The sequence below is a fragment of the Staurois parvus genome, unplaced genomic scaffold, assembly GCF_062004578.1.
Source record: "Staurois parvus isolate SC_StPar_1 unplaced genomic scaffold, SC_StPar_1.0 ptg000427l, whole genome shotgun sequence".
NCBI lineage: Eukaryota > Metazoa > Chordata > Amphibia > Anura > Ranidae > Staurois > Staurois parvus.
This window is the reverse complement of record NW_028318223.1, coordinates 16,402-43,020: the sequence shown is the minus strand read 5'-3', so window position 1 is coordinate 43,020 and position 26,619 is coordinate 16,402. Positions and strand designations below refer to the sequence as shown.

At 46.7% G+C, this 26,619-nt stretch overlaps 1 protein-coding gene across 2 annotated transcripts; it reads left to right on the top strand.

Moving 5' to 3' along the window:
- The first annotated feature begins 7 nt into the window (after positions 1-7).
- On the top strand, positions 8-21,417 carry CUTC (cutC copper transporter). 2 transcript variants are annotated; one of them, XM_089687525.1, is made up of 9 exons: positions 8-131; positions 2,561-2,637; positions 8,206-8,265; positions 9,242-9,451; positions 16,172-16,207; positions 17,298-17,431; positions 17,585-17,612; positions 18,517-18,622; positions 19,230-21,417. In XM_089687525.1, exons 2-9 carry the CDS (start codon positions 2,565-2,567, stop codon positions 19,339-19,341), a joined length of 759 nt encoding a protein of 252 aa, XP_089543651.1. In that variant the 5' UTR covers positions 8-131; positions 2,561-2,564; the 3' UTR covers positions 19,342-21,417. The 2 variants fall into 2 exon arrangements, with proteins under 2 accessions (XP_089543651.1, XP_089543650.1); XM_089687524.1 differs by lacking the exon at positions 8-131 and adding an exon at positions 184-1,471.
- The last annotated feature ends 5,202 nt before the right edge of the window (positions 21,418-26,619 follow it).

Genomic DNA, 26,619 nt, shown 5'->3' with positions numbered 1-26,619 from the left:
TATAGGGAGTAATCTGTTCGGTGATGTCCAATAGTAGAGCAGGCAGGTGGTGTGTTCAGCCAATCCGGAGGCAGTGGGCGGTGCGGAGTGAAGCCTGGCAGGGAGGGAGAGGGGAATGGTGATGCTGGGAGGTAAACATCCGCTTTGTGTTGGTTGGGAGTGAGTTGTATGTGTGTCGGCTCTGAGGAGATGGGGGGGCAGTCATGTGACCTCCCCTCCCCCTCCTGTACATTCCTGGGGGGGCATGTGAGCCCCAAAGTCTGTCACCTCCTGGCCTGGGACTGACCTCAGGGGACACCTACCTCTGTGACCTCTTCCTGGGACTGACCTCAGGGGACACCTACCTCTGTGACCTCCTCCTGGGACTGACCTCAGGGGACACCTACCTCTGTGACCTCCTCCTGGGACTGACCTCAGGGGACACCTACCTCTGTGACCTCCTCCTGGGACTGACCTCAGGGGACACCTACCTCTGTGACCTCCTCCTGGGACTGACCTCAAGGGACACCTACCTCTGTGACCTCCTGGGACTGACCTCAGGGGACACCTACCTCTGTGACCTCCTCCTGGTACTGACTTTAGGAGACACTTCTGTGACCTTCCCCTGGTACTGACCTCAGGAGACACCTACCTCTGTGATTTCCTGGTACCGACCTCAGGGGGACATCTACCTCTGTGATCACCTCCATTGATCAGCAGAGGCCAGCTTTGTCTATGAGGATCCTCTTGGCACTGACATCAGGGGGACACCTACCTGTGTGATCCCCTCTATTGGTCAGCAGAGGCCAGCTTTGTCTATGCGGATCCTCCTGGCCTGGTACTGACCTTAGGGTGACACCTATCTCTGTGGGTTTCTTCATTGGTAAGGGCAAGAGAGACCATGCTTATCTATGAGGATCCTCCTGATACTGACCTTAGAGGGACACCTATTACTGGGATCTCCTCCATTGGTTAGGAGAGGCCATCCTTGTCTATCAGGGTCCTCTTTGCACTGACCTCAGGGGGACACCTACCTCTGTGATTTCGTCCTGGTAATGACCTCAGGGTGACACCTACATAGCCAGCCTTCTCTATGAAGATCCTCCTGGCCTGGCACTGACCTCAGGGGGACACCTTCTTCTGTGGGTTCCTCATTGGCAAAGGCAGGAGAGGTCAGCCTTCTCTATGAAGATCCTCCTGGCCTGGCACTGACCTCAAGGGGACACCTTCTTCTGTGGGTTCCTCATTGGCAAAGGCAGGAGAGGTCAGTCTTGTCTATGAGGATCCTCTTGGTCTGGCATTGACCTCAGGGGTACTTCTGCGTGTGTGAGTTCCTTCGGTGCTATTCCAGGTCTGCCTGCCTTGCAGGATGCTCTTTGCCTTCCACTGACCTTGGTGACTGTGAGTTCCTTTAATGATCGGGCCATGGAGACCAGCCATGGAGACCAACCTTGTCTATGGCAATATACCCGGCACCGAGCTTGGTGACTGTGTGAGTTCCTTTAATGATCGGGCCATGGTGACCAGCCTTGTCTATGACGATATACCCGGCACTGACCTTGGTGACTGAGTTCCTTTAATGATTGGGCCATGGAGACCAGCCTTGTCTATGACGATGTACCCAGCACTGACCTTGGTGACTGAGTTCCTTTAATGATCGGGCCATGGTGACCAGCCATGGAGACCAGCCTTGTCTATGACGATATACCCGGCACTGACCTTGGTGACTGAGTTCCTTTAATGATTGGGCCATGGAGACCAGCCTTGTCTATGACGATGTACCCAGCACTGACCTTGGTGACTGAGTTCCTTTAATGATCGGGCCATGGAGACCAGCCTTGTCTATGGCAATATACCTGGCACTGACCCTCGGGTGACTGAGAGTTCCTTCAGCAGTAGGCCAGGGAGACCAGCCTTGTCTATAGGAATGCTCTTGGCTTTGCACTGACCCTCGGGTGACTGAGTTCCTTCAGCAGTAGGCCGGGGAGACCAGCCTTGTCTATAGGAATGCTCTTGGCTTTGCACTGACCCTCGGGTGACTGAGAGTTCCTTCAGCAGTAGTTCAGGGAGACCAGCCTTGTCTATAGGAATGCTCTTGGCTTTGCACTGACCCTCGGGTGACTGAGTTCCTTCAGCAGTAGGCCAGGGATTCCAGCCTTTTCGTTGAGCATCCCCCCCCCGTCTGGCATTGACCAAAGGGTGCCTGTGGGAATTCTTTCAGTGGTAGGTTCAGGAGGCCAGTCTTGTTCCTGAGGATCTGCCTGGCTTGACAGTGACCTCCAGGTGGCTCCTGGCTGTGTGAGCTCCTTGAATGGTAGCCGAGGGATGCTGACCATGTCTACGAGGATTCGTTTGTGTGCAGGGCCCCGACCTAGGCTGTGTACAGTATTTTAGGTTCCATACGCAGAGGAAATGGAAGAGGAAGTGAGCGTTTGTAGGACTGTCCACCATTGTGGCACTCCTATGTATGAAGTCCTTCTCACCAATGAACAGCCATTTCTATACAATCTGTATCATTGAAGTGTCTTTTACTAATGATGAATGAATCCTGGCTCTGATAGGACTGTCTTTCTTTGTGCAGAGAGATGGCGGATCAGGGGTTCCTCATGGAGGTCTGTGTGGATTCTGTGGAGTCTGCAGTAAATGCTGAACGAGGAGGTAAGTGTCATCTAAGTAGCTGTAATCCCAATCACTGAAATCGCATAGAAGATTTAATGTCGCTTCAGTCTCAGTCTTTTCAAATCTGCAGCTTTGCCTAAAATAATCCCCGGTGATCCTACCATACAGGTACTTGTGCAGGCACTTCCTGCTGTAGAGTGACAACAACCTCTCCCTGTTTCCCAGTTCATCTCCTGCATTGTCACCCTGTCGCATGGACTTTCCATGGAGACTACAAGTGGCTGTTCCAACACTCATTACATAGACATCACCATCAGGAAACCTGCCTTGAGAAATGCCATGCAGCCATTGCTGGAGTGCATGTGGACAGGAAGTGGCTGCAAAGAGGCTGCCAGAGATCAGCAGCTCTGAGGTGGAACAAGGGTTCAAAAGAGATATAAAAGCAATAAAATTGGTTGTAAATGTTTGTGATACATAGTGCACAGTGCAAACACAATGTCCGTCTCGCTCATCTCAGCGTTTGTTCAGTTTTGGCGCTGACTGTGCTGTATTACATATAGAGTAGTCGGCATCTAATTATGTATTCATAACAACGCTGAACGTCTGACGCTTCCTCAATGCCTCTGACTCCTCCCTGGTCAGCTCCACCCATTTGTTTGCAGAAGTAAAAGTGGAACTAAACTCAACAATTGAACTTTTTTTCAGAACAGTTGGGCCTCATTCACACGGCCATAAAAACACACGGCCAGCCATTGTTAATGGCTCTGAATGCAGCTGCATTGTTTTCAATGGAGATATCCACACCGGTGTGTAAACACGCACTGCGCTCAGATCCGTACAACAAAATCCCAAATTCTGCATGTGAGAACGTGTGTGTGTGTGTGTGTGTGTGTGTGTGTGTACACGAATGCAGCTGAAAAAAGTACAGAGCCATTTGTAGGCATTAATGAACGCAACTATTTACTGAACGTTTGTCCCTTGCCTAATGATCAGTAAGCGTGTTACGGCAGTGCTACGTCTGTGTTACGTCTGTGTTACGGCAGTGCTACGTCTGTGTTACGGCAGTGCTACGTCTGTGTTACGGCAGTGCTACGTCTGTGTTACGGCAGTGCTACGTCTGTGTTACGGCAGTGCTACGGCAGTGTTACGTCTGTGTTACGGCAGTGCTAAGTACGTCTGTGTCACATCTGTGTTACGTCTGTGTTACGGCAGTGTTACGTCTGTGTCACATCTGTGCTATGGCAGTGCTTCTTACGTCTGTGTTATGTCAGTGTTACATCTGTGTTACGGCAGTGCTAAGTACGTCTGTGTTACGTCTGTGTTACGTCTGTGTTACGGCAGTGCTACGTCTGTGTTACGGCAGTGCTACGTCTGTGTTACGGCAGTGCTACGTCTGTGTTACGGCAGTGCTACGTCTGTGTTACGTCTGTGTTACGGCAGTGCTAGTACGTCTGTGTCACATCTGTGTTACGTCTGTGTTACGGCAGTGTTACGTCTGTGTCACATCTGTGCTATGGCAGTGCTTCTTACGTCTGTGTTATGTCAGTGTTACATCTGTGCTATGGCAGTGCTTCTTACGTCTGTGTTATGTCAGTGTTACATCTGTGCTATGGCAGTGCTACGTACGTCTGTCTTACGTCTGTGTTACGGCAGTGCTACGTACGTCTGTGTTACGGCAGTGTTACGTCTGTGTCACATCTGTGCTATGGCAGTGCTACGTACGTCTGTGTTATGTCAGTGTTACATCTGTGCTATGGCAGTGCTACGTACGTCTGTCTTACGTCTGTGTTACGGCAGTGCTACGTACGTCTGTGTTACGGCAGTGCTACGTACGTCTGTGTTACGGCAGTGTTACGTCTGTGTCACATCTGTGCTATGGCAGTGCTACGTACGTCTGTGTTATGTCTGTGTTACGCCTGTGTTACGGCAGTGCTACGTATGTATGTGTTACATCTGTGCTGTGGCAGTGCTACGTACCTCTGTTACGGCAGTGTTATGTCAGTGTTACGCCTCTGTTACGGCAGTGCTACGTACGTATGTGTTACGTCAGTGTTACATCTGTGCTATGGCAGTGCTACTTACCTCTGTGTTACATCCGTGTTACGGCAGTGCTACGTACGTCTGTGCTACATCAGTGTTACGTCAGTGTTACGCCTGTGTTACATCTGTGCTATGGCAGTGCTACTTACATCTGTGTTACGTCAGTGTTACGTCTGTGTTACTGCAATGCTACGAACGTCTGTGTTACGTCTGTGCTATGTACGTCTGTGCTACGTCTGTGTTACGGCAGTGCTACGTACGTCTGTGTTACGGCAGTGCTACATACGTCTGTGTTATGTCTGTGTTACGGCAGTGCTACATACGTCTGTGTTATGTCTGTGTTACGGCAGTGCTACATACGTCTGTGTTACGGCAGTGCTACATACATCTGTGTTATGTCTGTGTTACGGCAGTGCTACATACGTCTGTGTTATGTCAGTGCTACGCCTGTGTTACGGCAGTGCTACGTATGTATGTGTTACATCTGTGCTATGGCAGTGCTACGTACGTCTGTGTTATGTCTGTGTTACGGCAGTGTTACATACGTCTGTGTTACGTCAGTGTTACATCTGTGCTATGGCAGTGCTACTTACGTATGGCAGTGCTACTTATGTCTGTGTTACATCCGTGTTACGGCAGTGCTACGTACGTCTGTGCTACGTCAGTGTTACGCCTGTGTTACGTCTGTGTTACGGCAGTGTTACGCCTGTGTTACGGCAGTGCTACGTACGTCTGTGTTACAGCAGTGTTATGTCTGTGTTACGGCAGTGCTATGTACGTCTGTGTTACGTCTGTGCTATGGCAGTGCTACTTACATCTGTGTTACATCCGTGTACGTACGTCTGTGCTACGTCTGTGTTACGGCAGTGCTACGTACGTCTGTGTTACGGCAGTGTTACGTCTGTGTTACATGCGTGTTACGGCAGTGCTACATACGTCTGTGTTATGTCTGTGTTACGGCAGTGCTACATACGTCTGTGTTATGTCTGTGTTACAGCAGTGCTACGTACGTCTGTGTTACATCCGTGTTACGGCAGTGCTACATACGTCTGTGTTATGTCTGTGTTACAGCAGTGCTACGTACGTCTGTGTTACTTCCGTGTTACGGCAGTGCTACATACGTCTGTGTTACGGCAGTGCTACGTACGTCTGTGTTACGGCAGTGCTACGTACGTCTGTGTTACGGCAGTGCTACGTACGTCTGTGTTACGGCAGTGCTACGTACGTCTGTGTTACGGCAGTGCTACGTACGTCTGTGTTACGGCAGTGCTACGTACGTCTGTGTTACGGCAGTGCTACGTACGTCTGTGTTACGGCAGTGCTACGTACGTCTGTGTTACGGCAGTGCTACGTACGTCTGTGTTACGTCTGTGTTACGTCTGTGTTACGGCAGTGCTACGTACGTCTGTGTTACGTCTTTGTTACGGCAATGCTACTTATGTCTGTGCTACGGCAGTGCTACTTACGTCTGTGTTACATCCGTGTTACAGCAGTGTTACGTACGTCTGTGCTACGTCTGTGTTACGGCAATGCTACGTACGTCTGTGTTACGGCAGTGCTACGTACGTCTGTGTTACGTCTGTGTTACGTCTGTGTTACGGTAGTGCTACGTACGTCTGTGTTACGTCTGTGTTACGTCTGTGTTACGTCTGTGTTACGGCAGTGCTACGTACGTCTGTGTTACGTCTTTGTTACGGCAATGCTACTTATGTCTGTGCTACGGCAGTGCTACTTACGTCTGTGTTACATCCGTGTTACAGCAGTGTTACGTACGTCTGTGCTACGTCTGTGTTACGGCAATGCTACGTACGTCTGTGTTACAGCAGTGTTACATCTGTGTCACGGCTGTGCTATGGCAGTCTACTTACGTCTGTGTTACATCCGTGTTATGTCAGTGCTACGTATGTCTGTGCTATGTCTGTGTTACGGCAGTGTTACATCCGTGTTACGGCAGTGCTACGTACTTCAGTGTTATGTCTGTGTTACATCCGTGTTACGGCAGTGCTACATACATCTGTGTTACGGCAGTGCTACGTATGTCTGTGTTACGGCAGTGCTACGTATGTCTGTGTTACGGCAGTGCTACGTATGTCTGTGTTACGGCAGTGCTACGTATGTCTGTGTTACGTCTGTGCTATGGCAGTGCTACGTACGTCTGTGTTACATCTATGTTACGGCAGTGCTACGTACTTCAGTGTTACGGCAGTGCTACATACTTCAGTGTTACGGCAGTGCTACATACATCTGTGTTACGGCAGTGCTACATACATCTGTGTTATGGCAGTGCTACGTATGTCTGTGTTATGGCAGTGCTACGTATGTCTGTGTTATGGCAGTGCTACGTATGTCTGTGTTATGGCAGTGCTACGTATGTCTGTGTTACGGCAGTGCTACGTATGTCTGTGTTACGGCAGTGCTACGTATGTCTGTGTTACGGCAGTGCTACGTATGTCTGTGTTACATCCGTGTTACGGCAGTGCTACGTATGTCTGTGCTACGGCAGTGCTACTTATGTCTGTGTTACATCCGTGTTACGGCAGTGCTACATACGTCTGGGTTACGGCAGTGTTACAATCGTGTTACGGCAGTGCTACATACGTCTGGGTTACGGCAGTGTTACATCCGTGTTACAAGCAGGTGAATGAGGCCTTACGGTTGGGCCTCATATGATGACAGTACGGCTACATTCACCCCGCTGATTATTGCTGGTGCCAATAGTAATGTCAGCGATCGGAGCTTCCTGCTGCTGCTCTTGGTGGCTCGGTGTCACCTCCAGCCCTGCTCACTGTACTGACAGGTCACCAGCGGCTGCAGCTATTCGTGGCTCCCTGCACGGCCAGCAGTGATCTCTGCTGGACTAAGTTGGCAGTGGCTCTGATCACTGGTGTGAATGTAGCCGTGCAGTTACTTGTTAGCTCTGGACAGAACTGTCACGCCATGAATTGGATGGTGTCATATGTGATCACATGTAGCACCATGACCACTGCAGATCACACAGAGGCTACCAGGGCAGCTTCCATGGCTACAAAGGATCGGTGGGTTTAGTTCCACTTTAAGCTTTACAAATGTTTTATATTTATGATTAAATGCCAGCAGTATGAATACTGGAATTAGGCCGGTGTCAGCCACAGCAGGGCTCAGACTAGGGGAAGGATAAGCAGCATGAGGAGCCAATCAGTTGTGCTAACAAGGAATATGCTGTGTAGTGGAGAGAGATAATCTCATCACTCTGCTGCTGCTCCTTTCACTGTCTAACTACAGGCTGGGGGAGGTGCAAGACCTATAAGTGCTTCTGAACTACAGCAGGGACACATCAGATCCTCTGCCCTGCCAGACAGGACTTTGCTGTGTGGCAGAGCTGCATAATTCCCAGAACTGGATGGTCAGAAATACAGATTCCTGGAGACAGTGCTTTGTATATGTTTGTGGATTGTAGACTACAGAGAGCCCTCGGCTGGTTCAGATGCTTAGTACATATGAGCTGCACTTGTGTCCTGTTGGAGGAAAGTGCTTTCTATGTATTCTGTGTTGTCATGGTGTCCGCTCTCACATATGATTTCCTCCTAGGTGCTGGAAGGATCGAGTTGTGTGCCAGTCTGTTAGAAGGAGGAATTACTCCAACCACCGGTGAGAATGTGCGCAATGTATGTCCTAATCAGATGGATGCCGGTGTCCCGCCTGTGCGGACCGAGTACAGGCGCCCATTCTTTGCACCATTCCAATTATCTCCTGGAATAACGGGGTCACACGCGGGCGTTCTGTTTATTCCGGTCAGTTATTTCATGTCTGTGTAGGAAAATATATTCTACGTTACAGGAGCTTCCATCATTGTTCACCTGGGTGCACGTTGTGTGGGTGAGCAATCGAAAACTGCTAAAGTGAAATTATCAGTGTGCCCAAATCTCTCCCCCCCCCTCTCCCCCCCCTCTCCCCCCCCCTCTCCCCCCCCTCTCCTCCCCCTCTCTCCCCCCTCTCTCCCCCCTCTCTCCCCCCCTCTCCCCCCTCTCTCCCCCCCTCTCCCCCCCCTCTCCCCCCCTCTCCCCTCTCTCTCCCCCCTCTCTCCCCCCTCCCTCCCCCCTCTCTCTCCCCCCTCTCTCTCTCCCCCCTCTCTCTCTCCCCCCTCTCTCTCTCCCCCCTCTCTCTCTCCCCCCTCTCTCTCTCCCCCCTCTCTCTCTCCCCCCTCTCTCTCTCCCCTCTCCCCCCTCTCTCTCTCCCCTCTCTCTCCCCTCTCCCCCCTCTGGCAGATGTAAGAATACTGTGGACCAGAGTCCTTGTAGTCGGGATTTGGAGGTTCTTCCCACCCAAAACTCTTTGAACCTCAGAAATGCTGGGTCCCTAATAGTCATGCACTGTTTTGTGTATATAAGGGTCCCTAATATGGATCTATCAGTCCTCTCTCTAGCTAGACTCCCCCAGAACACCTCACCCCACATAGGTGAGAACCCCTGAGTTCAATGTCTCAAAAACTGTCCCCCTCAAAGGGACCACAACTGAAATATCGGGGAAATGTACCTGCCATCCAGGACCTTCCAGTGTCCTATACAAGCCTTCTAATACAAAGCACTCAGTATTCCTGTATATAAAGCCGCCTTTGTGTTTCCAGGTCTCTTACAGATAGTGAAGCAGTATGTGCAGATTCCGGTATTTGTGATGATTCGGCCGCGGGGAGGAGATTTCCTTTACTCAGACCGCGAGGTGGAGGTGATGAAAGCTGACATCCGGCTCGCCAAGATCCATGGGGCGGACGGACTTGTGTTCGGAGCCCTGACAGAGGACGGCAGAATTGATACAGAACTGTGCATGGATTTACTTGGTAAGGAATATATAAGAATTCTGTCCTCTAATATCATGAGCATTGGGCTTGGTTTATAGCTGTAGATGGTCTTCTGCAAGTAAAGGACGAGGCACAAAGCAAACCTGTGCAAAGGCCCTCGGGCCGAATCCGGCCCCCCAAACCATTTCATGTGGCCCTCGCACCCAGGGTTATATTTCAGCTGGAATGTGGTGGGACTTCATTTCACCACCTCTGGCTCTCACCCTCCACGCCCCGCTCTCCATTGTCGCTGGTAAACATGGAAGCTGTAACGGAATGCCTGTCGCCCCAATAGGGTGACTCCACCAGAGAACTGCTTCCTCGCCAGCGGGACACAGAACCAAGGTATTCCAGCCAGGCATTGCACCCAACACTAGGCAAGACTAGCTTAGATGCCAAACTGGAACTCTATTGAACAGAAATACAGTTTTTATACACTCCAGAACGAGGGGCAGTCCCCACAATACAACAAATATTACACATTGAGATAAACATCCCACACTGATTGGATAATGAGGTGAAGCTGACATCAGTCTAACCCTATCATGTAGGCACCTCCAGAAGGACTTGTCAACAGACAAACAATAGGTGACTCCATAAACAATGGGAATGCACACACAAAGGGAGAAAGTATACACATACAGTTGCAGGAAAAAGTATGTGAACCCCTTGGGATTCCGTGGAGTTTTGCATGAATTGGGCATAAAATGTGCTCTGAACGTCATCTAAGTCACAACAATAGAAGAACACAGTCTGCTGAACATAATACTACACAAACATTAGATGTTGCCATGGTTTAACAGATTAGAGCCAGAGTCATCATTAACCAAATTAACATGGTTTTTGTAACAGATTAGAGCCAGAGTCATCAGCATGAGCTTGTTTTGAGCTGATTACAGGTGAAACTCGAAAAATGAGAATATGGTGTAAACGTTCATTTATTTCAGTGCAGCAACTTAAAAGGTGACACTAATATATGAGACTCATTCCATGCAAAGCAAGATAGTTCCAGCCATGATTTGTCATCATTGTGAGGATTATGGCTTACAGCTCATGAAAACCCCAAATCCACAATCTCAGAAAATGAGAATATTGTGAAAAGGTGGAATAATCTCGGCTCAAAGTGTCCCACTCTAATCAGCTCATTCAGCCATAACACCTGCAAAGGGTTCCTGAGCCTTTAAATGGTCTCTCAGTCTGGTTCAGTAGGAATCCCAATCATGGGAAAGACTGCTGACCTGACACCATCATTGACACCCTTTGAGCCGAGATTATTCCACCTTTTCACAATATTCTCATTTTCTGAGATTGTGGATTTGGGGTTTTCATGAGCTGTAAGCCATAATCATCACAATGATGACAAATCACGGCTTGAACTATCTTGCTTTGCATGGAATGAGTCTCATATATTAGTTTCACCTTCTAAGTTGCTGCACTGAAATAATTCAGAGTCAGTGTTATGGGGAGACATGAACTTGAATCCGAAGTAAACTACTCCAAAGGTCCCCCCCAGCCACCCACCAAAGAATAGAGCCCCTTCAGGTGCCAGAGCCATGGTCCGTAGGCAAGAGGCTAGCCTGCAGTCCCCTCCAAAAGCTCCTGTCCCTGTTGGGTCTGTCACAGAAGCCTTTTGTGTTCACATGGACAGCTTTCCTGTTGGCGGCTCTCACAGATCCTTGCCTGCCCTGTCCTGCACTCACAGCAGGGACGAGGGAGATGTAGGTGCAGGGTGGGAAGGGGCATCATGTGGTAAGCTGCACTGTGATCCCTGTCTGTGCCTGGGTGCACAGATGCTGACCAGAGAGAACGGCAGAGCCACTTTGCACGCCTGGGAGGTTCTAGAGCCAGGACGGAAAGGTGAGATTCTTTTGGGGGATGAAGGGGTGCAACGAACTAGAAACTCAGAGAGAGAGAGCACACAAGCAGATCACACGAAACCCGACGTGCGAGCGTTTATTGGGGAGTCTTGGGGTACAGACAGTAGAAATACTAGTCCACAGAACAACACAAGACACAGCAATGGAGAACGATTCTCAGGGTGATAATATGGGGCAGCAGAGGGCAGGTAGTCCACAGGCAGAGCAGGAGGGCACAGCCGAGTGGTAGATCCTCAGCACACAGAGCAAAGGGTTCCAGGCAGCAGGGCTGAGTCCAGCGCACAGTACAAGTCCACCTCAGGGCAGAGATCTGGGAAGCAGAAGGTTCAATCCAGCACACAGGGCAAAGGGTTTTTCTGGTGGGAGATGTGTGGAATGGGGAGAGTGATGCAGAGGTCAGAGCCGAGGAGGGGTACAAGTGAGATGTGGACAGCCTGTGAAAGAGAGCTGCACCCTGCGTTCTGTATGTAGCGCACTCCTCAAGCCTGCACTCTGTACATAGCACACCCCTGAACTCTGCACTCTGTATATAGCACACCCCTGAACTCTGCACTCTGTACATAGCACACCCCTGAACTCTGCACTCTGTACATAGCACACCCCTGAACTCTGCACTCTGTATACTGCACACCCCTGAACTCTGCACTCTGTACATAGCACACCCCTGAACTCTGCACTCTGTACATAGCACACCCCTGAACTCTGCACTCTGTACATAGCACACCCCTGAACTCTGCACTCTGTATACTGCTCACCCTGAACTCTGCACTCTGTATACTGCACACCCCTGAACTCTGCACTCTGTACATAGCACACCCCTGAACTCTGCACTCTGTATACTGCACACCCCTGAACTCTGCACTCTGTACATAGCTACCCCTGAACTCTGCACTCTGTATACTGCTCACCCTGAACTCTGCACTCTGTATACTGCACACCCCTGAACTCTGCACTCTGTATGCAGCACACTCCTGAACTCTGTATACTGCACACCCCTGAACTCTGCACTCTGTATGCAGCACACTCCTGAACTCTGCACTCTGTATGCAGCACACTCCTGAACTCTGTATACTGCACACCCCTGAACTCTGCACTGTGTATACTGCACACTCCTGAACTCTGCACTCTGTATACTGCACACTCCTGAACTCTGCACTCTGTATACTGCACACCCCTGAACTCTGCACTCTGTATACTGCACACCCCTGAACTCTGCACTCTGTACATAGCACACCCCTGAACTCTGCACTCTGTACATAGCACACCCCTGAACTCTGCACTCTGTACATAGCACACCCCTGAACTCTGCACTCTGTACATAGCACACCCCTGAACTCTGCACTCTGTACATAGCACACCCCTGAACTCTGCACTCTGTACATAGCACACCCCTGAACTCTGCACTCTGTACATAGCACACCCCTGAACTCTGCACTCTGTATACTGCACACCCCTGAACTCTGCACTGTGTATACTGCACACCATGTACTCTGCACTGTGTATACTGCACACCCCTGAACTCTGCACTCTGTACATAGCACACCCCTGAACTCTGCACTCTGTATACTGCACACCCCTGAACTCTGCACTGTGTATACTGCACACCATGTACTCTGCACTGTGTATACTGCACACCCCTGAACTCTGCACTCTGTACATAGCACACCCCTGAACTCTGCACTCTGTATACTGCACACCCCTGAACTCTGCACTCTGTATACTGCTCACCCTGAACTCTGCACTGTGTATACTGCACACCATGTACTCTGCACTGTGTATACTGCACACCCCTGAACTCTGCACTCTGTACATAGCACACCCCTGAACTCTGCACTCTGTACATAGCTACCCCTGAACTCTGCACTCTGTATACTGCACACCCCTGAACTCTGCACTGTGTATACTGCACACCCCTGAACTCTGCACTCTGTACATAGCACACCCCTGAACTCTGCACTCTGTACATAGCACACCCCTGAACTCTGCACTCTGTACATAGCACACCCCTGAACTCTGCACTCTGTACATAGCACACCCCTGAACTCTGCACTCTGTACATAGCACACCCCTGAACTCTGCACTCTGTACATAGCACACCCCTGAACTCTGCACTGTGTATACTGCACACCCTGAACTCTGCACTCTGTATACTGCACACCATGTACTCTGCACTGTGTATACTGCACATCCCTGAACTATGCACGCTGTATACTGCACACCCCTGAACTCTGCACCGTGTATACTGCACACCCTGAACTCTGCACTCTGTATACTGCTCACCCCTGAACTCTGCACTCTGTATACTGCTCACCCCTGAACTCTGCACTGTGTATACTGCACACCCCTGAACTCTGCACTGTGTATACTGCTCACCCCTGAACTCTGCACTGTGTATACTGCACACCCCTGAACTCTGCACTGTGTATACTGCACACCCCTGAACTCTGCACTCTGTATACTGCTCACCCCTGAACTCTGCACTGTGTATACTGCACACCCCTGAACTCTGCACCGTGTATACTGCACACCCTGAACTCTGCACTGTGTATACTGCACACCCTGAACTCTGCACTGTGTATACTGCTCACCCCTGAACTCTGCACTGTGTATACTGCACACCCCTGAACTCTGCACTCTGTATACTGCACACCCCTGAACTCTGCACTCTGTATACTGCACACCCCTGAACTCTGCACTGTGTATACTGCACACCCCTGAACTCTGCACTGTGTATACTGCACACCCCTGAACTCTGCACTGTGTATACTGCACACCCCTGAACTCTGCACTGTGTATACTGCACACCCCTGAACTCTGCACTGTGTATACTGCACACCCCTGAACTCTGCACCGTGTATACTGCACACCCCTGAACTCTGCACCGTGTATACTGCACACCCCTGAACTCTGCACCGTGTATACTGCACACCCCTGAACTCTGCACTCTGTATACTGCACACCCCTGAACTCTGCACTGTGTATACTGCTCACCCCTGAACTCTGCACTGTGTATACTGCACACCCCTGAACTCTGCACTGTGTATACTGCACACCCCTGAACTCTGCACTCGGTATGTAGCTTACCCCTGTACTCTACACATAGAGGCACATGGAGTCTGGGATAAACTATGAGGATGCAGGGAAGGGTGGCGTATCAGAACATTGTGCATCTGGACCTATCCTGCCTCCACCTAACAACTGTACATGTATTTTCTCCATCAGCCCATCCCCCACAGTAATTACCCTCCTTAGATTGTAAGCTCTTATGAGCAGGGCCCTCTGATTCCTCCTGTATTCAATTGTATTGTAATTTGTACTGTCTGTCCTCATGTTGTACAGCGCTGCGTACACTTTTGGCGGTATATAAATTCACATTCGCGTCGCGTAAAACTTGTGATGGTGATGAAGGATTTGAATTCTTCCAGTTCAGTAAAATATCTTTGCTAGCATGAAGCAGAATCAGTGTAAACGCGGTATGCATGTGTAATAATGGTACAAAGTCATTGAATGATCAAGAGGCAGAACTCCAGAGTCGCAGGACCAGAGAAGCCTAGATGAGTATTCAGAGTATGGAGCATGACCTATAATGCGCTTGTAACACTACCCCCATAGGAGCCGCTGGATTGTTTGGGTCTTCCTGCCCTGCAGCAGTGATGACCTGCCCTGTACCTGGATCTGAGGGACCACAGAAGCACCTGCAAACTTTAAGTGGGCTTTAAATAGAACTATAGGCAAAACTTTTTTTTGTTTTTTTTTCATTGTAGGTAGAGTAAGGAAGGGTTATAACCCCTGTCGGATTTTTTTTTTTGGTCTTCTGTGTCCCATTGCGGAGCTTTCACTTCCTGTGTTCAGCCAGACAGGAAGTGAGAGGAAATCCCTGCAAATAAAGGGAATTCTTGGGGCCCCCCAGGTCACCAGAACCAGTGTCCCCTTTGGAAGATTTCCCCTCTATTACTTTCCAGGGGACAACCCAAAATTTGGGATTTTCTTTCATTGATAATGGTACACAGAACAAATAGAGAGGATAAATCTCCCTACTGGGGACACAGACAGCAATAAAAACCTGAGGGGGTCTAATCCATCTCCACTCTGTCCTAACGTTTTGCCTTTAGTTCTACTTTAATAAAGGCAGAAGATCGGGTTGGGCAACCAGAGTACAATCTAGAATAGCAGTCTAGGCAAGTGCCAGCCGCAGCACCATAGAGGTCAGAGCATAGAAATGATGTATCTGGAGATACCAGGGCCTACCTAAACCACTGGCCACGGTGAAATGATCTACAGACCAGCTGGCTTTAGGGCCTTGAGGTGGAGCGATCTCTCCCCAAATGGGAGATTTGTAGTCCATTTAGTAACCGTAGTCCAATTCCAGCAGAACTCCTTCCCATACAGTGACAGCGAAGGTAACCACCTCAGATAAGTGGCCCACAGGCCTCTCCACACTCTTGGGGGAATTCTCTCCAATGCACTTCATTCCTGAATGACCGTGTCCATACTCAGCATGGTTGGAACAAATTCACAGCTCCTGAGTGGAGTCAGATGAAGGGCCCTTGGCCTACCACTCCAGCCTGCATGTGTGGAAGGATCTGTTGAAGTCCCAGCCCCCCTCCACACATCGACCTGATGCTGGAATGGCAGGATACCGGAACACCAGAATACTGGAACAGCATCTCCTAGTACGGTCTTTCCTGGTTGGGACAGCTGAATGACTTCATCTGCTAAGACACTGGTGCATTTCACCGTAATAATAAGTCATAGATTTGCTCTCACATTTCGGCATGGCCGGGTTTTGGGTTCTGTTGGGCAGTATGAGCTCATTATTTTGTATTTTGTATTCTTTTCACAGCTGTCTCTCGTCCCCTTCCTGTCACGTTCCATCGAGGTAAGTGCCATCCACCCTACAGCCATAGTAAGGTGACTGGAGTCATTTAGATGTTGCATATTTTATAAGATGCATTTTATACATTTTTCATTATTTTTATAGAATCTTCATTTTTCATAGAAATGTTTAATACAGGGTGCATTAATGGCACTTCGTTTTCAGAAATTGTTGGACTCTCTAATAAAGTATATTAATGAGCCTGGAATTGGATTTTATGTACTTTTTTAGTATCTAGTTATAACGTACTTTTAGAAGTGATTGGTTTGGCCTCCGAAATCTTGTCATTGAGAGTTCATTTCTTTTAAATCTTCGTTTCTATGTGCAGTGTTATTTGTAATGATGTGTATGGGGGCCGACCAATTTGTTCATTACATACACTGGCTCTGCATCTGCTTTACAGTGCTACACAATGGTGATGATTTAAGTCGGCCATAGATGGTTCGAATCTCAGCCGATTCTGCAGAGACCGACCGGGATTCGAACCATGAGCAGGCTGTTTGTACCCATGTCTATCCATTGACCGACGGGTACAATCAGCGTGTGGGATTTTTAGGATGCGATTATTACCAGCGGCTATGGCCACTAGCAATAATCACTGTGTTGGCCCAGCAGGGCCGGCTTCCCAAACACAATAGCTCTTCAGGAACGATTCCCCCATCAACACTGACTGTGTTGATGGGGAAATCAAGCAATTTTCTTTCCTGCAACCTGTAGAAAGTCGTATCATCTATGGCCGGCCTTACTGCTTTCTCAGAGCAAACCTACGAGTCAGCCACCCAATGAAGACAATACACTCCCTATGTGGCCAATATCTTACGTCAAGAAAGAGACAGAGTAACTATACTGAGTCTATCAGAGCTCCCTCTAGTGATCATATATAAATCTCTAAAATGCAATTTCAGAAATGAGGACGTCACCATGAGGTCAGCACTGCATTTATATCCAGAGGTATATGAAAACACACAATCTTTTCCTTAGCTGCGCTCTTTTGGCTGTTGGTGTTTCCTGCAGCTGTAGGTATGATGTAGTATCATTGTAGGAGTAATATACGTCCAGCTACAATGCCATTCCCTGTGTTCTGCTGTTGCAGCGTTTGACATGGTGTATGACCCGCTGTTAGCGATGGAGACTCTGATATCATTGGGGTTTGAACGGGTGCTGACCAGTGGATGTGACAGCTCTGCACTGGAAGGCTTGCCTCTGATAAAGAGACTAGTGGAGCAGGTAAGATCTCAGCTAAATACACTCCATGTCCCCGATGGAACATTCTTCTGTAACTTGTACAATGTCTCAGTCCAGTACACTGTATCCACGTCTCTGGAGACTCCGATCATGATCATCATCAGTCTACAAATAACCGTCTTTGTTTTATTTTAGGCTAAAGGCCGAATCCTAGTGATGCCGGGTAAGAAATTCACCTTCATGCCAGATCTGTGTCTGCATCGCAAGGGTGGGATTCATGTGCATTTAGGATTGTAAAGAGTGTAAAGTATGGACAAAACGTGAAGTGATATTTTATTAGGTGTCAATGTTTTGTCATATTCTTTGAGAGAAGATTGTAGTAATAAAGTACATCAAATTTCCTAAATAAATTCAATGTATCGCAGGACTTGACCCTCCCACAGCTTGCTGATTGGACAAATGGCACAGTGATGATGAGGTCATCTCTCTGCTCAGTTTGTTCTGTCATCCTGTCAGTATGTCAGCGGACAGTGTGCTGAGCTGCCCTCCCCCAATGTGCCCTAAAGGAGCCTACAGGCAGGTGCTGCCCACACGCTATAGGGACTCATTTTATCTAAAATGTCTTTAATGGTTTTCTTTTCAATCAGTTGTTGATGGTATTGTGTTTTCCTCCACCTTCCCGGGCTCTCCCATACCACCAGGGAATCCAGGACTGCAGCCATCGGTTTTGCTGGCTTACCATAGTGCTGATCGGAGACCAGAGCGGCCCGATCATCTCTATGGTCTAAGAAACCGGAAGCAACGATTATTTTGTCACTTCCAGTTTTGCCGGTTGTAAGCAAACCATTACTGGTTTGAAAAAAGAATCAGATCATACCAATCTTGGTATGATCCAAAGCGTCAGAGGAGAGATCTGGGGTCTAATGGACATCAGATGTCTCGGTAAAGAGGACCTGTCACTGCCTATTGCTGTCACAAGGGATGTTTACATTCCTAGTGATAACAAAAAAAGTCATTAAAAAAATTGTAAAGGTATGTGTTCTGATACTGTATTGCAGTAATAAAATATGAGGGTTCGATTGGGCTTTTAAAGAGGTAAAATAATATGTGACTTTCTGTTCCTGTAGGAGGCGGTATAACAGAGAGGAACCTGCACAGAATCCTGGAGGGCACTGGAGTTCAGGAGTTCCACTGTTCAGCCCGTTCTACCAAGGAATCCTTAATGAAATACAGGTACACAACACAGCCGGAACACTACTAACCAATATAGCCTAGGTGATGTATGATCGGCCTGTTTTTAGAACGACCAGCGGATATATAAATGGAGAAATAAGTACAGATTTGCACTTTCCATGAAAATACATTAGATGATCCAGGCAGAAACAATCCATGGTGTCAGGAACTAGTGCTGCCCCTAATAGGATGCACAGGGAGAAGTCGGCAGCAATGAAAACAAAGACCGAAGGCGCTCATAGACCCTGTGTAGTATTACAGAGACATTTATTATTGGGATAAAATGCATCAATGGACAAGTAGGGTTGAAGTGCTTGTGAACGAGGAGTTTCAGATTCCCAAATCATTCCCTCCCCCTGAGACTCCATTTTCATTTTTATGGCGTGTGCTCATGTGCTGAACGGCGCAGCCCTGCCTTTGGGTCCATGCAGAGCTCTCTGACACAAGTGCACGTCGGAGTACTGATGTGCCATGGTCTGCTCTCATCCATTAAGAAGTCTCTATCTTTTCCATTTATCATTTCATAACAGCCCAACTATTATAAGTTATTGTTTTTTGTTTCAGCCTGAAGGAATCCTCACTGATCAGCCTATTTTCTGTTTACCAGGAACCACTCCGTATGTATGGGAGCAGCCATCACTACCTCAGAGTATTCCATCAAGGTTGCCGATGTGGCCAAAGTCAGGACATTGAATGCTATGGCAAAGAATTTCCTGTGATGTGACACGTGGTCCTCTAATGGGGGGTGAAGCCGTGAGCTTGTGTAAGCGTGGCAGAGACTTCTTCCTGCTAAGCTGTGCTGTCTGGTGGACAGGTCAATAGGGGACAGGCCTTGGTGGAAATGCTGCTGCATGTTGGGCTCTTGTACTAATGAATGATGGGATGTATGAGGGATGTGGCTCATTTATCAGCACAACTGTGATGTTGTTCATTGGTTAGACCATATCTGGGCACAGAAATACTGTCACCCTGCAGTGGGTGCTTTGTACTGTCTGCATCAAATCATTCCTTCCCTTTATGCCGTGTCTGGAATTCTTCAAGATCCACAAATCCCATTTCAGTCTTCATTTTCTTCCAGCAGAGAATACGCAGCTCAGTGATGAACACTCCAAGCACACTAGGTCTTATTTATCAAAGTGTTCAAGTGTCAGAATCTACACAGTCAGGGTTGATGGGGGAATCCCTCCTGCAGCAGTATTGTGTTCTGCCATTGGGGAGCCTTCCAGGCCGGCTATAGCCTGCAGCCCTAATCGTAGAGGAAGAACCGGACTGGCAGTTTTACACAAGTCGATTACTAGACTGACTTGTGTACAACCAGGGTGCCCATACGTGGATTGAAATCAGCTGGTTCCTGCTCAATCAGCCAAATTTCGATCCATGTATGGCTGGCTTTAGACCAGGTAAAGTTCACTTTAATTTTTGTATTTGAACCTCCTGACTGTTTTTAGCCTCTTTTAGTGACTTTGATAGTTCAGTTCCCTGTATTTCTCCATAGTAGTCAGTCTTTCACAAAAGACAAAGGTTGGTTTAAATGCTGTTTGCTGCTGTGGAAGAAACCGAAAAGAATGCTGATTGAGATACGAGGCAATCTGTCAAACTTGCTTTGCTGAACTTTTCCTGATATCCATCCTGATACCCCACTTCTCCTACTATGGATTCCATACATTGTTTTGTAGAGTCAATGTGGTAATTACTATTACAAGTATAATACGTGGGACTGTGGACGGTTGGTAAGCCATAGCAGCCAATCAAACCTCATCATTTGCCTCATGTGACTGCAGAATACTGAACTCTGCTGGGGGTTAGTGCACTTTGCATGTAGAGTTTTCTCAGCTCTATTATTCCTGGCTGTATAAATATGGCTGTTGTTCCATCTGAACCTATCAATGTGTCCAAGAACATCACCTTTCTATAAAATCCTTTGTATCCCTTCTGTCCGCAACCTTCCCATATGCCATATATAGTACATGCTGTCATAGAGGCACCAGGAGATCTGGAATACTATCTATCATAATTATCCTTTTCAGATATGTCTCCATGGCCGCTTATGATCCCCCCCCCCCCGATCTTAGATCTGTTGATGACAATGGCAAGGTCTCTGTAGAATGTACACAGCAATTAGTGGTCCTGGGTTGGAGGGGGCTACAGCCTGATGTACGCTGCTGAGGAGAGTCAATTTCCTCATTAAACAAGAATGGGGAATATAGAATGGGGCAGTCCGGCAAAGTCAGAAGAAGGCCTCATACGGTCTTCTAGTGTGAACTTTCCTCAATCACGCCAGTTACGTGTTTGGAGAAATACGCCGTATGTTCCTGCGCAGGTAACGCCGACGTAGGAGGGTTTGTTTACAAGCATACCACGGCGTGCAGCCATTTACCTGTATGGGCGACATCTCGGGGATAGGAAAGCACTAGAGAACCTAAGAGCGTGCCAACGTCCGTGTGCATGAGGCATACATCATATCTTGTATGACGTATTCTATCATAGGAAATGTATACTGTATAAATATCATGTAACATGGGGGGGCGAAGTATGTTGCCATAGAGACTCTGCTAGGTCAGGTTACCCTGGTTGCTATGGGAGACACACTTTCCATGTGGATACAGTTCATAAATGAGGCTTCCTGTGTTTTGCACTCAATCATTTCAGTTCTCATGTTAGAAGCTGGACACAATGATTGCAATCAGAACATCGTGTTCCACCTATGGCTGTTTCTGTCACTTCTCTGTTTCAATGTTATTTCAAAATAGAAATCAATAAAAAAATATGAAATAAAATGTTTTGCATTACAGGTAGACGTTTGTGAAAATGTTTTTCCCATTTATACCTAGTATACATCAATCGGCCATAACTTTATGACCACTGACAGGTTAAATAAATAATATTGATTATCTCCTTACAATGATATCTGAAAGCGGGTGGGAACTATTAGGCAGCAAGTGAACATGTTGTCCCTGAAAATGAGGTGTTGTATATGGGGTTGTGTGGCCGCTGACCAGTCGGTGTCCATGCTGGCCCGTGTTCACAGCCAAAAGTGCCTACAATGGACACGTGAGATCAGAACCCAGGTTGTAGTATGGGAAGAAGGCAAGCCGGTGGAGGCAGCGTGATGCTTTGGGCAATGTTCTGCTGGGAGACCTCGGGTCCTGCCATTCATGTGGAGGTTACTTGGCACGTACCACTTACCTAAACATTGTTGGTGACCAAGTCCACCCCTTCATGGCAATGGTATTCCCTGATGGCAGTGGCCTCTTTCAACAGGATAACGCACCCTGCTACACTGCAAAAATGCTTCAAGAATGGTTTGAGGGGCACAACAACTAGTTTGAGGTTTTGGCTTGGCCTCCAAATTCTCCAGATCTCAGTCCTTTTGAGCATCTGTGGGATGTGCTAGAAAAACAAGTCCCATCCACGGAGGCCCCACCTCCCAATTTATAGGACTTAAAGGATTGGCTACTGTCGGCTTGGTGCCGATGTCACAGCGTACCTTCAGAGGTCTAGTGGAGTCTATGCCTTGATGAATTCGGGCTGTTTTGGTGGGAAAAGAGGAACCTACCAGTATTAGGTGGGTGGCCATAATGTTATGGCTGAGTAGTGTATTTGTTAATCTGCACTGCTTTGAGGGTGCAAAGTGCTTTGAAGTTGTATTCAGATAGACCAAAAAAAGGTCAGCAATACTAACACATTGCCTAAGCTGGCCATACACCGAGCACATTTTTCCAGTTCCTGGTAGAATGACAAAATTAAGGGGGCCCCCTCCCCCAAATCCTTCAATTGCAAATAGACAGCTGGACAAAAAATTGTCATTTGAACATCAGCTGCGTCCAGTCAGATGTTGAAGTATTCTAACACCCACCTGTGCTAGCTATCCGGTCTTGAGCTCTCGGACATATTTACATAGTTAGTCTGGCTGGAAAAAGACAAAAAGTCCATCCAGTTCAACCATTAAAAAAAGAAGTTATAATCCTACACCCACAGATGATCCAGAGGAAGGCAAAAAATCCCAGCAAAGCACGATCCAATCTCCTCCTGCAGGGGAAACATTCCTTCCTGATCCCCCGAGAGGCAATCGGATATTCCCTGGATCACCTTTCCCTATAAATGTTATATTCTGTGTATCCAAGAAAGAATCCAGGACTTTCCTACAGCAATCCACTGAGCTGGTCACACCCAACTCTGGAGGGAGTCTATTCCACATTCTCAGCTCTTACTGTGAAGAAACCTTTCCGTGTTTGGAGATGACATTTCTTCTCCTCCAGACGTAAAGAGCGCCCCCTTGTCCTCTGTGATGACCTCAGGGGGAATAACTACACCGAGTTCCCTATATGAACCACTGATGTATTATACATGGAGATCACATCCCCCCTTATGTATTATACATGGAGATCATATCCCCCCCTTATGTATTATACATGGAGATCACATCCCCCCTTATGTATTATACATGGAGATCACATCCCCCCTTATGTATTATACATGGAGATCATATCCCCCCCTTATGTATTATACATGGAGATCACATCCCCCCTTATGTATTATACATGGAGATCATATCCCCCCCTTATGTATTATACATGGAGATCGTATCCCCCCTTATATATTATACATGGAGATCATATACCCCCTTATGTATTATACATGGAGATCATATCCCCCCCTTATGTATTATACATGGAGATCATATCCCCCCTTATGTATTATACATGGAGATCATATCCCCCCCTTATGTATTATACATGGAGATCATATCCCCCCTTATGTATTATACATGGAGATCATATCCCCCCTTATGTATTATACATGGAGATCATATCCCCCCTTATGTATTATACATGGTGATCATATCCCCCCTTATGTATTATACATGGAGATCATATCCCCACTTATGTATTATACATGGAGATCATATCCCCCCCTTATGTATTATACATGGAGATCATATCCCCCTTATGTATTATACATGGAGATCATATCCCCCTCATGTATTATACATGGAGATCATATTCCCCCTTATGTATTATACATGGAGATCATATCCCCCTTATGTATTATACATGGAGATCATATCCCCCTTATGTATTATACATGGAGATCATATCCCCCCTTATGTATTATACATGGTGATCATATCCCCCCTTATGTATTATACATGGAGATCATATCCCCCCCTTATGTATTATACATGGTGATCATATCCCCCCCCCCTATGTATTATACATGGAGATCAAATCCCCCTTATGTATTATACATGGAGATCATATCCCCCCCTTATGTATTATACATGGAGATCATATCCCCCCCTTATGTATTATACATGGAGATCATATCCCCCCTTATGTATTATACATGGAGATCATATCCCCCCCTTATGTATTATACATGGTGATCATATCCCCCCTTATGTATTATACATGGACATCATATCCCCCCTTATGTATTATACATGGTGATCATATCCCCCCTTATGTATTATACATGGAGATCATATCCCCCCTTATGTATTATACATGGAGATCATATCCCCCCCTTATGTATTATACATGGTGATCATATCCCCCCTTATGTATTATACATGGACATCATATCCCCCCTTATGTATTATACATGGTGATCATATCCCCCCTTATGTATTATACATGGAGATCATATCCCTCCTTATGTATTATACATGGAGATCATATCCCCCTTATGTATTATACATGGAGATCATATCCCCCCTTATGTATTATACATGGAGATCATATCCCCCCCTTATGTATTATACATGGAGATCATATCCCCCCTTATGTATTATACATGGAGATCATATCCCCCCCTTATGTATTATACATGGAGATCATATCCCCCCTTATGTATTATACATGGAGATCATATCCCCCCCCCTTATGTATTATACATGGTGATCATATCCCCCCTTATGTATTATACATGGAGATCATATCCCCCCTTATGTATTATACATGGAGATCATATCCCCCCTTATGTATTATACATGGAGATCATATCCCCCTTATGTATTATACATGGAGATCATATCACCCCTTATGTATTATACATGGAGATCATATCCCCCCCTTATGTATTATACATGGAGATCATATCCCCCCTTATGTATTATACATGGTGATCATATCCCCCCTTATGTATTATACATGGACATCATATCCCCCCTTATGTATTATACATGGAGATCATATCCCCCCTTATGTATTATACATGGAGATCATATCCCCCTTATGAATTATACATGGAGATCATATCCCCCCTTATGTATTATACATGGTGATCATATCCCCCCTTATGTATTATACATGGAGATCATATCCCCCCCTTATGTATTATACATGGTGATCATATCCCCCCCCCCCTATGTATTATACATGGAGATCAAATCCCCCTTATGTATTATACATGGAGATCATATCACCCCTTATGTATTATACATGGAGATCATATCCCCCTTATGTATTATACATGGAGATCATATCCCCCCCTTATGTACTATACATGGTGATCATATCCCCCCTTATGTATTATACATGGAGATCATATCCCCCCTTATGTATTATACATGGTGATCATATCCCCCCTTATGTATTATACATGGAGATCATATCCCCCTTATGTATTATACATGGAGATCATATCCCCCCCTTATGTATTATACATGGTGATCATATCCCCCCTTATGTATTATACATGGAGATCATATCCCCCCTTATGTATTATACATGGACATCATATCCCCCCTTATGTATTATACATGGTGATCATATCCCCCCTTATGTATTATACATGGAGATCATATCCCCCCTTATGTATTATACATGGTGATCATATCCCCCCTTATGTATTATACATGGAGATCATATCACCCCTTATGTATTATACATGGAGATCATATCCCCCTTATGTATTATACATGGAGATCATATCCCCCCCTTATGTATTATACATGGTGATCATATCCCCCCTTATGTATTATACATGGTGATCATATCCCCCCTTATGTATTATACATGGTGATCATATCCCCCCTTATGTATTATACATGGAGATCATATCCCCCTTATGTATTATACATGGAGATCATATCCCCCTTATGTATTATACATGGAGATCATATCCCCCTTATGTATTATACATGGAGATCATATCCCCCCCTTATGTATTATACATGGTGATCATATCCCCCCTTATGTATTATACATGGAGATCATATCCCCCCTTATGTATTATACATGGAGATCATATCCCCCCTTATGTATTATACATGGAGATCATATCCCCCCCTTATGTATTATACATGGAGATCATATCCCCCCCCTTATGTATTATACATGGAGATCATATCCCCCCCTTATGTATTATATATGGTGATCATATCCCCCCCTTATGTATTATACATGGTGATCATATCCCCCTTATGTATTATACATGGAGATCATATCCCCCCTTATGTATTATACATGGAGATCATATCCCCCTTATGTATTATACATGGTGATCATATCCCCCTTATGTATTATACATGGAGATCATATCCCCCCCTTATGTATTATACATGGTGATCATATCCCCCCCTTATGTATTATACATGGACATCATATCCCCCCTTATGTATTATACATGGTGATCATATCCCCCCCTTATGTATTATACATGGAGATCATATCACCCCTTATGTATTATACATGGAGATCATATCCCCCTTATGTATTATACATGGAGATCATATCCCCCTTATGTATTATACATGGTGATCATATCCCCCCTTATGTATTATACATGGAGATCATATCCCCCCCCTTATGTATTATACATGGAGATCATATCCCCCCCTTATGTATTATACATGGAGATCATATCCCCCCCTTATGTATTATACATGGACATCATATCCCCCCTTATGTATTATACATGGTGATCATATCCCCCCTTATGTATTATACATGGAGATCATATCCCCCCTTATGTATTATACATGGAGATCATAT

Coding starts and splice junctions, on each gene's coding strand:
- CUTC (XM_089687524.1), top strand. CDS start 1,437: ATGGCAATATACCCGGCACCGAGCTTGGTGACTGT. Junction 16,208..17,297: donor TCCTGTCACGTTCCATCGAG/GTAAGTGCCATC, acceptor CTGCTGTTGCAG/CGTTTGACATGGTGTATGAC. Junction 18,623..19,229: donor GAATCCTTAATGAAATACAG/GTACACAACACA, acceptor TCTGTTTACCAG/GAACCACTCCGTATGTATGG.